The 14,389-nt window shown below is 45.6% G+C and overlaps 1 protein-coding gene across 1 annotated transcript in view; it reads left to right on the top strand.

Moving 5' to 3' along the window:
• OXA1L (OXA1L mitochondrial inner membrane protein) overlaps positions 1-14,389 on the top strand; it is a 293,484-nt gene that overhangs the window by 53,705 nt on the left and 225,390 nt on the right. The window contains exon 2 of the mRNA XM_069633865.1: positions 11,202-11,357. Within this exon, the coding sequence (XP_069489966.1) occupies positions 11,202-11,357 (156 nt within the window). The remainder of the gene's footprint in view (positions 1-11,201; positions 11,358-14,389) is intronic.

Raw genomic sequence — 14,389 nt, 5'->3', positions numbered from 1 at the left:
TCAGGAGCCTCACCTTTTATTCAGTTTCAGCACACACTCCTCTGCAATCTCTCTCAGCAGTTTACAGAAAGGGGCCGGTGGCTGTCGAATCAGGACAGCCAGCTGCCACTGGGCACCGATTCCATTCAGGCACTCAGGGACAAAGGGCAGGGGAGTGAAAAACTCCTCCCTACTTCCTGCGTGCCCAGACACAGGGACACACACAGACCTCCCCCTCCCAGAATGGTAGAAGGGCTAACAAAGGACATCCATGCTAGAAATTGCGAACAAAAAGAAAGGAGCCACCATGTTAAAACATAGGTGACCCTATTGTGCACAACCAAGACTGTGAACTCAGTCTGCGATAGAAAATTGCACAATAGTTGGTAGAACAGGTCCACTGCCACCAGCCATAACTGAAAAGGTTGTCTCTGTGACGAGAAAGTGACAGGAGAAGGGGATACTAGGTATCCCTTTAGCACTCCACATAAGGGGGTGTGTGCTAATCTCTCATAAAGTTTTAGGAAGGCAACAAAGTATCCCTCTATCCTTAAGAACAGTAGTTACTTAAGGATAGTGAACGAATCTCAAAAGAGGACCCAAGCGGTCTCCAACAACACTGCAGAGAGGGTGCTGTGTGCTGCAAAAGTAAAACACAGATGCCTCAAGAGATATGGAGGAAAGCAGAACAAATCAGAATAAATGAGGGGGAAAAGGGGCCTCTCATTCAGGGTAGAAAGAAAAAGGCGCAGAAGCCCAGCAAAATGTGCTGGGGGTCTGACTAGGGGAGGGGATGAAGCATCACATTGATAAGACTCCCTAACAATCTGGTAAAGATGTTCTATTAACCACTTCTGTCAAAACATAAGGGGACAATTTGGAAACTACCCCATGAACAAAAATTATCAGTGGATCATTCGGCAATGGATCCTCATCTTTAAGCAGATCTTTTTGAGAGTGCATTGTTAATTGATTCTCTAAGATGGGATGTTCCTAATGGGCGTACAAAAGTGACTAATCAAGCCTATGCCTGCAGGTGGAGTTGAGCCAGGTTTAGGAGAACTGAAACCTTTATTTCCATACTACATGACAAACTAGATTTACAGGGCCTAGAAACCATGGCGCTCAAAGCCTCTTCCGTAGGGTACTCGAGGCAATAGTTGGATTTTGACAAGCATCCTGTTATCTATGCTTTAGTTTCCTCAAAAATGTACAAAACCAGTATTTTTAATTGGATGCACATTTTGTGAAGATTTATTTTGTGGTAGATGATTTCGGCTTACTAGAGCATTTAGAATTGGCTCCAACGTCCAAACCCCCAAAGACACTTTGCACTGGAGGTGCCTCTTTGGTGGACATCAATGAGATAGAAATCACCAAAGGGTCTTCATTCAGGCAAGGAAGGCTCCTTACCCTTCCTGGCAACAGACTGAGAACAGGTTGAACCTGATCTTGGTTTGGTGTCATGGTCAAGCCATTCTGATGTTTCCAACAGTCTTGCACACATAAATCATTCCAAGAAATTGAGCTTTGAGTTCATTAGCATACGTGTAGATTTCTGATCTTTCAAGTCCTGGCTAATGTTTTCATAAAACCTAACTAAAGAAAAAGGGATCAGGGTTGAAAGCCTGAGATGGAAATGTTCGAGGTAGAAAAGACAGAAGATTATTTTTCCAGAATAACCTTCAGTCTTTGCTCCCCAGTACATTTCCGACTTGGCCAACGCCCACACACCACTACCCACACCCCTACCTCCTTTCCTTGCTGCCGACTCGCTGTGTCCCTGCAACGCCTGTTCCCTTTCACTTCCATGATCGGGCCCTTTCCTTTTTTGATTTTTATTTTTTCAGGAATGGCTGCGGGGGCACCCCACAAACCCCACTCAAAATATCATGAGCAAGAGTGCGGGGGACACACCCGCAACCCCAGCCACCGAATGGGGTTTTGGTCAAACTTTTCAACTGTTGTATATTCGACCGGCTGAAATTCGGACAAATCTCCCATTCAGTCATTTAATCTGTCTTTTTGGTCGATTCTAAGAAAAAGCAGACCTTTTGCTATTTTTAATTGTCAGTTTTTCATAAAAGGCAGGTGGAAATACGATTCCCTGGCTCCAACATAACTGGTAACTGTTAGGAAATATTAACGCACAAAGTCACTTTAGTCAACCTTACATTTTAGACCATACCGCAGCACTTTGTTTTTTAGAGTGTTTGTGTTTAATATGCGAGAACAAAGAGAAAGCGCAGAGATTATGAAACGTTCTCACGGCAAACTTTTGGTGCTCCCCTCTCTAATAAGAGGGGAATATATATTGTGACTTACTTATGCGTACGATAGAAACTTAACCACTAGGGCGTGATTCCACTTAAGACGGTCAACTCAAAAGGGAAAGGTACACTTGAGGAGAAAAATGGTCCTTTCTGGTCTGACAGCTGTCGAGATTTATTGCATTTTATGTTCTTTTGCCCAGTTTACTCTACAGTGAGAGCAAGAACACCGATTTTGATTTATCCTAATGCTGGTTTTTATCAATGCCATTCTGCACTGTTAACTCTTGAGGGCAGAAACCCAATTGGTAGGATAGATAGACTCTAAGGCCTTATCTTAGGCAGGTCTTAAACATCAGAAAACCTCTTTTATTGATTTGTTATAATGATGCTGAGTGAATCTTTTATGTTCTTATTTTATATTATGTATGTCTAATTGTGTGCTTCATGAAATAATTCCGAAATAAACGTGGCTTGACTTGAATTTAGTACGAAATTCAGTGCAAACATTGTAGTAGAATCACCGTCCCAGCAATAATCGAAGCGTCACCAATAACTTTGGAAAAGCCTAACCATGTTTAAATTGGTAAGCAAAGGCAAAGTTCCCTTGGGGCTGGTAATTGCCCCCAGTGTCCATTTGCACTGATGCGGTTTTGTCATCAGACAACTGCACCTCCACCGTAGATTTAGTACATGAGGTTTTGCAATGCTGCTAATGGATGCACAAGAAACCACGCGGAACCGACCAACGGGAAGCCCTGTTAAAAGAATCCTCAGTCTTGGAATGCACTCTGCTGAGCACTTGGCACAGTGGTCCATGCGGGAAAGCCCATTTTTTTTTAAACTCTTTTTTTATTAGTGGTAACAAAAAGGCCAACAGCACCATTGCACAGTTCATTTCACAGATACAACAGGAATAAATTGGTTCAATGCAGTTTAACAAAACAGTATCATGGTGACAGGTATCATCAGTAATCATATTGCACAGGTATACGGGCCCCAAATGTCTTTGGGTCTGTACGTCGAAGGTTGTGTCAAATGCTCCTCTGACACATTGACATGTGTCTATTCTTGTAGGAATTGGTTCATGCTGGGTGGCAGAGCGCTTTTCCACTTCAATAAAATAGATTTTTTGGCAACCGCACATGAAATGTTGAATAGTCTTCTGATTTATTCTGAGTGCTTGCCTATGTCCCCAAACAGATATTTCTGGGGGGTCAAATCGGGGGGAACCTGAGTTATTTCTTCCAACATTTCGGCTACTGCCCTCCAGAACCCCCCAACCACCGGACAGTCCCAGTACATATGAAAGCAACCGGCCTGAGGAGCATTGCATTTGGAGCAGGTATCCGAGGCATCCGGCGCGAATTTAGCAATCCTGGCCGGCGTGTAATGTAATCTATTTAGAATTTTAAATTGGATCAACCTCAGGCCAGAGTTAAGTGAATTTTCTTTTAGTCAGTGAACAGTATCTGGCCCATTTCTTCTCTATGATGGGAGCTTGCAAGTCTGCCTCCCACCGCTCCCTTATCTGATTCGCTGTGGGGGTGTGGGTCTGGACTTCAGTGTATAGCTTAGAGATTCCAAGGCCATTTTTAGCTGTCACTATACATGGATGTGGTGGAGGTTTGCCCGGGAAGAGAGGCCACCTTTTTTTAAATGCAGATCTCATACGCTAATATTGCAGCGTTTTCAGTTGACCATCTCTCAGCGCCCTCAGCAACAGACCCAGGTCTGAAAAAGTGCCATTGACAAACATGTCAACAAGCTTCATTTCACAGTTAGGGTCCCAGGATTCCTGTATGCTCGTGTCATATGTAGGAGGGATTCCTGGAAAGTTCCACAGAGGTATCTCGGGGTTGTAAGGGGCCTCACGTCTAAGCCTGTTGTACATAGCTTCCCATGCCCTGACTGTGCAGCTAACTGGATTGTATTCACACGTGTCTCTATAGTTTGGATCAAAAATGACTGACTGTATGTTTGTGAGATGTGTAGTATATTCTTCTATCCATGCATGGGGTGTGTTGTACTCTTTGTACCAATATTTAGCAAATTGAGCCTGGGCTACATAATAGTAAAGCTCGAAATCAGGGGCCGATATACCCCCCGAAGAATAGGGTTCTGTCATTTTTTCCCAGTTTATCCTCGCTGTGTTACCGTTCCAGAGAAATGTTACTGCCATGGACCTGTGTTTGGCGAAGAAGGCTCTACCAGGCCATATAGGGATGTTGACAAACAGATAAAGAAGTTTTTAGGTAGGATAACCATTTTAAGAATAGCGACTCGACCGGCTAAAGAGATCGGGAGTCACCCCCACATCTGGAGCTTGGCCGTTAGAGTCTGCAGGGCGCTTTCGTGATTATCTGAATATAATGTAAGCTTATTTCTGGAGAAGAGAATTCCCAGGTATCTGATACGGTCTTCAGACCATTTGAGTCCACCCGTCACTGTGGGGCACTGGGTGGCCGGTGTAAGCGGAAATATTTCTGATTTGGCCTTGTTTATCATGTACCCAGAGTAATCTGCAAACTCCTGCATCTCTGCCATAATGGGTGTTATATTGAGTTCCAATTCCTTGACATACAATAAAGTGTCATCCGCATAGAGCGATATGAGCTGGGTAGATCCCTTAATTTTGATCCCTCTATCCGCATGTCTGAGACGGACCGCGGCCGCCATTGGCTCAATAGTTAATGCGAACAGCAAGGGCGAAGACGGGCAGCCCTGTCTGGTTCCCCCTCCAACAGGAACATCTGGGAAATGGCTCTATTGGTCAGGACACGAGCCCCAGGCTCTGTGTACAGTAATTTCACATATCTTATGAAGTTCGGCCCCATCCCAAACGCCTCCAGAACCGCAAGGAGACCCACGAGACAGACGTTTTTTCAGCGTCAAAAGTTATGGCCACTGCGCTCCTCGCGGGATCTATTTGTGCCATTATGCCAAAGAGTCTTCGGAGGTTCAGGGTCGTAGCTCGTGCAGGGATAAACCTGTTCTGATCAGGATGTACTAGGGTAGGGACTGCCGGCAGAATCCGATTTGCCAGGACCTTTGCAAATATTTTCGCCTCGGTATTTGAGTGACAGGGGCCTGTTGAAACGTCCTGTGGTGGTCACATAGGCTTATGGAGTACAGTTAGAATAGCTTCTCTCATAGTTGGGGGTAACCTGCCAGACTCCAGTGCCTCCTCCCACACCTGCAGCAGTATCGGAACAAGCTCCTTGTGAAATTATTTTTTGAGAATTCAGCTCCCAACCCGTCCGACCCTGGTGCCTTGCCCGAAGCCAATGCTTTGACCGCTTCTACAATCTCTTCCGCAGTCACCGGTTGATCTAGCGCTAGACGTTCTTCATCGGGGAGTTTAGGGAGGGAGAGAGCCTCAAGGTATATCTTAATTTCTGCAAGTGTTTTCTTATCTTTATTTGAATATAATTCCTTGTAGAATTCCATACATTTCCCACGAATGTCTTCATCTCTGAGCAGTACCCTCCCCTGTACAGTGCGTATACTTTTGATCTCTGTAGGTTGTCTATCGTGCTTGAGTACGTTGGAAAGCTTCCTGCCAGCCTTTTTACCCTCCCCATATCTGCGCGCGCATATAGGGGCCGCCACGTATCGGACCTCCCTTATGGCGAGCTTATCAAACTCTTGAAGGTGCATGTGTATATCGGCTAATGCTGCTTTGTCTTGGTGTTCGTGTATGTTTTCTCCAGGACATCTAGTTTGCTTTCGATAGTTGACAACTCGGTTCTCACAGCCTTCAGCATACCCTTAGTTTTGGACATCAACACACCCCTTATCCAGACCTTGAAGGATTCCCACACCGTTGAGTACCTGTCAACTGATCCCACATTGTTGGACAGAAACTCTGTGATCTCAGCATGGAGTGCTTCTACTGTTCACGGGTCCCCCAACATTCCATCCGGCATCCTCCACCTCCTAGCAGGGCATGGGGCATTCCAGAACACTAGTTCCAACATCACTGGGAATGATCTGACCATGTTCGAGGAAGGATTTCGCACTCCCCCACCACAGCCATCAAAGACATAATCAATCCTAGACTCCGAGTCATGTACCGGGGAATAAAACGTATATCTCCTGCAATCGGGATGAGTTTCACGCCATGCATCTGCCAGCAAAAGTTGTGACAAAACATATCTCAAATTAAGTACTGCCCTACTTGGGGTTCTAACCACCTTCGAGGATCTATCAAGAACCTGGTCCAAGGCCAGATTGAAGTCTCCCCCCCATAACACATTCGGAACATCAAGTGACATAATTATCTGGTATAAATCCATGTAAAAGGCAGGGTCATCAATGTTAGGCCCGTACGTGTTGACCAGGAGCATTTGTTGAGTAGCCACCTCCCCCACAGACCATGAGATATCTGCCCAGGGGATCAGCCGTGTGACCACCCACCCTGAACCCAAGGCCTGGATGAATAAGGATGATCACCCCTCTGGACTGGGATGAATAGTCAGTGTAGAACCTCAGGGGACCCCACCTGGGCAATATGTGGGCGTTGCTTAATCCTCCCGCATGGGTCTCTTGTGGCATCAGGATTTGGGGATTATGCCTGGCAACATAGTTGGAAATCTTCTTGATCTTAACCTGATTATTTAATCCCTGCACATTCCACGTCAGGAGTTTAACCGTAAGCCCAACACCGGGTCTCTGAAATGGAGCATTAGCCATTGTCAAACTCAACAAGTTTACAGTAATCGTGCAACACAATCAGCGCCAGCCTCGATGCCACCATAATTTTACTTTTCAACCAACAAGTCCCCTCCAACCACTTCACACATGAACATGGCTCCGTAGAGTGGCACCAACCCCCAACAAGATGCCACCATAAGTCAATACAAGAGCTGAGTTCACCAAACCCCTCACCCTGTCCCATCCCCCCACCCTCATCGTCGCCCCCAACTCGACGATGTGTCCAACAAAACTTATGGAATATTCCGCGGGTGGCCATGTTGCTTCACATGGCCGCCGATCAGGTCCAACAACTCCACCAACCAAATTGCCTGGTACAGCTTGATCCGATACTTATCTTGAATATAGCCTTCGAAAGGGTTGACAGTCAAGTGGTTTTTAGTCTGCAGGTCTGGGTCTGTTGTTTTGTGCCGGTCTGCCCCCTCTAGGAGGAAGGGGTATGGACGTTTCAATATACTGCGTGGCTTCGGCCGGAGATTCAAAGAAATGGGCCCTTCCCGCGTGCTGAATCCTCATTTTTGTCGGGAACATCAAAGCATTTGGGATCTGGCATTCTCTTAGGAGCCTCTTGACTGGCTCGTAGGATCTTCTGCTTGCCTGAACCCCGAGGAGAAATCTGGGTAAATGTGAATGCGAATTTCCTCATATTGGAGGGTGCCCGCCTCTCTTGCCTTACATAGGATTGTACCTCTGTCCCTGTAGTTGAGGAGTCGCGCGATTATAGTGCGTGGTGGTGCGCCTGGTTTCGGTGCTGGGGCCAATGTACGGTGTGCTCGTTCCACCAAGAAATGTTCAGAGAATGTCTCTGGTCCAAACGGGGTTTTAAGCAGTATCTCGAGTTGTTTCTCCATTTGGCCTTTGCCAAAAGATTCTGCTATGCCCACCACGTGGATATTGTTTCTCCTGGAGCGCGACTCTAAGTCCTCACATTTGTTCTGTAGTTTCGCCATGTTTTCTTTGATTTGGGTGATGTCACGGCTGTGATGCGAGATAGTGTCTTCATTAGTGCTTATCCTGCTTTCTGTTATACACAAACTTTCTTTCTCCACTCTAGCCTTTAAGGAGCCGATGGTGAACACTATGTCGTCTAATTTCGTGTTGACTGCGCGGAAACCATTCTGCACTATTGTGGTTAAGTTGCCTAAATTCTCACTAGGCTCAGTAGTGGGGGCCTTGTCAGCTGACGTAGCCAGAGTCTGACTGCCCGTGTAAGCATCTATTGGGCCTTTCTTCTGTTTCCCCAGAGTTTTGGAACTTTTCCCCCGACTTCTGTGGGTCGGCCATGATACTGTCTCAATCGTGTTCCGAAGCGGTGCAGTGCACTGTTAGCCGAATTTCTATTCGCCGTCCTTCCTTGCTCCTTATGCAGTGTCCGAGCCCTGCCCCCGGAAAATGTGTCCTTTTTCGGCCACTCATTCGCCGCCCAGCCGTGACTCCTTACCAGACGTTCTGGTCTCCGGGCCTCCTCACGGTCCTGAATCGCGGGCCCGCCGCACGCCTCGCCCCGTGTTATAATGCAGGTTCCAGAAGAGGCTTTTTTCTTTGGAGCTCAACGGCCGCGGGCCGCCACACACCGGGGCCGGACTGGAACTCGGGTCGGTTCGTCCGACTGAACCACCCGCATCATGGCCAACCCAGAGACCGCAGCGTATTTACCAGCAGGGCATAGGGCCTGGGCCGCAGTTCAGGCTCCTCCCATCAGGGGCCTCGGTCCTTCAGTCGCGCAGCGGCACTCGCATGGATCTCCCTGGAGCTCGGCACCGGATATATTCAGCCGTGTGTGTCGGCGCATCTGCCTGGGGCTCTATCTCTACCGTTCCTGCCCTCTAATTTACAGGAGTTCGACTGACCCTCCACGGATTGGCTGGGCTACCTTCCCAGAACATCTCGGATACGCAGGCAATGTTAAAACGGATTATATGGCGCAGGATATCTCAGTGGAGCGGGAGCTCTGGAATCAGGCGGCCATTTCCCTTGTGCGCAACAGCGCCCCCTACCCCCCCCTGGAAATCGCTTTTAAAGGTCAAGTGCAGGAAATCCCTCTGGGGTGATTAACAAGCACTTTTAAAACTCATCAATATACACCGGATTTCTGACAGTACTCCCCTCTCAGACCTTGAGTCGGCGGCCTTCAACATGATGGGTAGGAGCTTGCCTTTGAGTGGGGAAGGGATGATGTGATGGAGGGATTGGATGAGCTAGAAAGGCAGTAGCCTTGATCTAGTGTGCGGCACTACACTGTCACACATTTTGAAACATATTTCAAATCCAAATGTTTTCTTGCTTCTTTGCAGAAAGCTCATGATGAAATGCTGTGACTAAACTGTTCCTTAGCAGCAAGGGTATTGTCAGCATTTTGCATTAATGTTTGTTTTAGCGGGAACTCAATTGTATGAACTTAATTTGGCAACCTATAGTGTTTCCATTTTTCAAACATCCATTTCATAATTTTAGTTTGTATTAAATTGGATTGTTGGGAGGGTTGCAGAAAAGTAATGTACAAGCGATAAAAGGGAATGGACCGCAGCTTGATTAATCGCGTTTTGACTATAGATAATTTAATGTGATCCTTCAGGACATTTGAAGTCGTATGTACATGCTGTTAATGTTGGTCTGGACGGGGGCAGTGACCTCCACAAGGCCTAAGCTATCCCGTGTTTTGATGAGATGTTGTTCAGTGTGATCGCCCTATCAGGGCAAGGCAGTTGCACCACACACACACACTCCCCCATCAGGGGTGGGGAAGGGGGCATACCTTATAGGGGTGCTGGTAATGTTATTTCCTGCATCACCATGCTTTATTTTTCACAAACCTTTTTGTCCTATCTAGTTCTGGGGTCAAGTGATTTTCTATTAGATCGCATAGATAAATTAATTTACTTGACCTGCTACTTTGCAAGATTTCTTTTATAGATTATTTAAAGTCTTAAACAATCGGCCAGGGATGCAATCTGTTTTGCTCTTAAGTCCCTTTGAGTGTCGTTTCATAGTATTTTTGATTTTGAAAGAGTGTAGAAAAGCTTGAAATACACACTTAGTAATTTCTCATATTTGGATGTTCCTTCTATAAACGTTCATTGTTGCATGCATATCTTTTATTTTAGCTTCTTTAATAATTTGGGGGTATATCTTCTATAGGTGAGTATTGGTCAACGTAATAGGTTGGATCTGTGATGTTGAGGTGTAGCCTGGAATGAAAGCTGTCCTAGGCTAATGAGGGAATAACTGTATGTCCTCTTGTAGTAAGATTTTCTTTTGAGGCACCTGTAACTGGATAGATTGTCAGGTCGAGTAGTTAGTTTCTTTGATACACCCACACACATAAAATGATGGTGGGTATGCAATGTGTTTGATTTCCACATGCGTACTGCAGTTTCAGTGCACCACAGGATGAAATTATTCAGAACCTGAAGACTGGTGGAGCTTGTTGCCAGAAAGTCTGATGGTGCAAAATTATTCCTGTTGGAATAAAGGTGTAATAACTACTCAACATTTAGTCCATGGTAAAGCGTGATGTGGGCCTCAATGTTTTAGACTTCAACTCCCATTGTCCCTCCCCAGACTATTAATTGGTGAAGGATTCATGGGATTTGTAGTTTAAAACATCTCTAGGGCCACTTGAGTATTAATGATGAGCTAGACAGATAAGCAAATATTGCCCTTTTCAAAATGTTGAGCCATCTATTTTATTGATGAGATGCATGGTATCAGAATTTCATCAAAGCGATGGCACTTTTCAAGGTTTGTACACTCCCATGAGCTTGTTGGTATGTGTGTAGTAATAGTCCTGAAAAAATGTTATGGTCCTAGACCGGGCAGACCATTTTAGATTGTTTGTTTTTTCTAGACTGCTCCTAATCTTTCTCTGCTCTCTCGGATATCTGAACTATTTAGGTGAACCTCATTATCGCCCACAATGTGAGTCACATGAATGGACTGCAAGACTCACTGTTCCCCGTTTGTATCCTTTGAAGGCCTTCTGGCAAATGTGAAGTTTGGGTTGTAGCCAAAGGTCCTAGTCCTTCTTTGAATTAGAAAGTATTAAAATCTTAACTAGAAGATTCTTGGACATTAATGCAAATTCTCCACAGCACTGCAAGCATTGGCATGTTGTCTGTTTTACTACTCTGGGAATACAAATTACTTGATGTCAGCTAGGATACATTTGGGATCCAGACACTTTCTAGGTGCAGTGTAGCTTTGTCTCATTGCTCTGCTCTCTCTTTCTGTCTACAGTATCATGGTTGTCCAGATGCTTCGAGCTGCATGCGGGGTGCCTTCGCCACTCTACCATCTGGTTCCTCGCCCTTCACTTGCCTCCGGAGGCAACCCAAGCTGTTATTCTTCTCCAGCACTGCTGTTCGGTACCAGAGTACAACACCAACCTCACAGGTGAGCATGGGAAGAATGGAAATGTGGGGCACATGAAGAATCCTTGTCTAAACATATTAAACACAAACAACAACCTTACATATGTGAGCAGTAGAAGCTTCTTTCCTAAATGTAGCCTGTACCGCACAAGCAGTATCAGTGCAGTCTCCCCTCACTGTGGGGAATGATTTTTCTTTTTGCAGTTCTCCCATCTCTTACTATGGGACTCTCAGCACATTGCACTGTGTGTATGAAACTGACCTGATGTTTGTGATTATGCTCTTTTTAACCTCACTGAAGTAATTCACTCTTTTTTTTTGTGCATGGGCTTGGCCTGTCCCCCACTAGTGTCTTGTGTATGGCACTACTGACTCCCTTATGGACATTAATGCAGGGGGGCATGTTCCTCTATCTTTTTACTTTATGGAACTTTTTCCCATGTTCGGTTTAGCGCCAACATGCATCTGGTAGAGGTACATCATTCGCAAACATTTTAGATTTACTTCTGTGCAACGTTCTCTGTTACCACACAGTCGCATTATGCCACTGCAAAGGCCAAACTTTATTTAAGCCCTGTTATTTGGGTTTACTGGCTTTGTAGGCCATCTTTATTCAGGATAGATGCAGGATATAGCCATATTTGGGCGTTCTTTTTGCATGCCCTGGTCAAATCCTAGGGAGGGGGTGAGTGTCTGCGTAAGCTATTGGCATATGCTGGTAAGTGGCTGCAGACAGCCCCACTACAAATTCCAAACTTGAGTGATGGCATGATTGGGCAGCCACCCCCAGTCTAAATGTTGCAATTGCCCCCTCCCCCAGCATATGCTTCTGTTAATCAAAAGGGCATCTGCAGCCAGTTGACTGCTGCTAGCACAACCATTGCCCAAGCCATCAACTGCAAGGCAAAGCTGCACTCTTTCTTTAACAGGAGGGCCTTCCATGGTGTATCACTCTTGAACTGGTGGGCCTAACCAGTACTGAACCCTGTACTACCAAGATAATTCTCTTGGAGCTCAGTAGAGGCCGGTCTATAACTGGCACACATCATCTGGAGTGGAGGTGCCTCCTGTTCATTGGTTCTTCCGAAGCATTGGGCTGTGAATCTTGAAGTTCACCCTCCTCATGAGACTTGGATCACATCTCTCTGCTGCTCTCTGACAAGAAGGGGGGGCCTTGCTGAGGTCAGAATCTCTTGTTCTATATCTTTGTACCTGCAGTCCCTGTTGTGGGTCACACCAACTACAGCATCCTGGCGGTCTGAGTAGGTGTCCCAATTGGATACCTTTACTGTGATTGTTTGACTTAATACATCTGCATTTTGTTTGTATACTTATCTATATAGACAACCGGTAATTGCTTGCCAAACTCTTGTGTATGTTAAGTGTACTTTACACTAAGCACATTCTCCTCTCCTTATTCTAAGCCTTGCTGTCCAGTCACTCTACCAAGTGTGAGTTTAGTTAAACCTTTGTTTTAATGCTTGCAAGTCCAGTAAGGCTGGCTTTCCAGAACCCAGCACCAGTAATGGTTGTAAGAAATACGTCCTGGCTCTTATGCACCGAACTGTACAGCGTGAGCTGCAGTGCCAGCATACCGCATGCAAACTTTAATAGGCAAGCATGTGCAGGAGTAGTGCAATCGCCTCTGCAAACAAATTAGTTTCCGAACAGAGAAACATTTCACGCTTTCTTCACAAATCTATGACCCTGAACACAGAAGCTGTGTAAGCTTTTTGTTTTATTTACTGAATAAGTAACACATGGCTGGTAGCATTGAAAGTGACACAACACACATGATCCCCTATCTGAAAGCTACATTCCAAGGAGCTTTTCACCATCCTCCGTGAAATGGAAAATCCTATCGCACCAAAAGATAAGATAATGGTGTACAAGTATTCAAAATGCCTTAGCTAATAAAATAGCAACTCTGCAGACTAAAATAGCAAATAAAAAAGCATCCCTGCGCCCCAAATGGAAGCCCCTTACGCCACTGGTTGATACACCATGCATCGACAAACACTTCATCTTCACTAATATTTCCATACTGGAAACAGAAAAGGTTATCCTATCTATGAAACCTTCCAACTTCCAGTGTTACAGCTGCCCTGCACAAATGATCAAGGACGCAGCCATAGATTTAGTACCTTTTATCTCGAAGCTAATTAATGCCTCCTTAAACTCGAGCACTGTCCCCATGAACCTTAAAGAATCCTGGGTGTTACCACTCCTTAAAAAACAAACTCTAGATCCGGCCATACCACCAACTATAGACCCATTACTACGCTCCCATTTCTCCTTAAAATCATCGACAGACTAGCCTACCTCCAAATCCAAAAGTACTTGGGGGCGAACCAACTTCTAGGATCTCGCCAAACCAGTTTAAGACCAGAACACGGCCCTGAAACAGCCCTAATTGACCTCAAAACACAAGTAGACGAGTTGAAGGATAAAGGGAAAACGGCTATGCTACTCCTCCTTGACCTATCTGCAGCCTCCGATTTGGTGGACCATGCAGTATTATGCAAGCACCTAGCGTCGGCTGCTCATTTCCCAAGTGAAGCTATAGCCTGGGTTCAATCCTTCCTAGAAAACCGTATGATGAGTGTTCTCCCCCTCAGCCGACCCAATCCATATTACCTGTGGAGTTCCACAAGGCTCTTGTGTCTCTCCAACAATGTATCACATTTTTACTAAGCCACTCTTCGACAATCTTGACAGGTTAGATGTCATATAGACGAACTACGCTGATGACACCCAGATCCTTATACCCCTCTTGGGCAACTTTGGTGAAGACACAGCCCTAGTAAATAAGATATATACCTCCTCATTCAGGCATGGATGGCCTCACATGGCATCTGCCTAAATGACGACAAAAGAGAGATCCTGATACTGGGTTCTGACTCCAACCTCAAAAAACTCAGCCCCAGCTATGCTGCCTTTAACATTGACGGTAATGTTATCAAAGTAGTCACTGAGGTAATAACACTGGGCTTTTACCTTGAATCAACATTATCTCTCAAAAAGCAAGTTAGCTCCATGGCCTCCTCTACAGTT

Source organism: Ambystoma mexicanum, chromosome 13, assembly GCF_040938575.1.
Source record: "Ambystoma mexicanum isolate Mex_15411 chromosome 13, UKY_AmexF1_1, whole genome shotgun sequence".
NCBI lineage: Eukaryota > Metazoa > Chordata > Amphibia > Caudata > Ambystomatidae > Ambystoma > Ambystoma mexicanum.
This window is presented reverse-complemented; position numbering and strand designations above follow the sequence as displayed.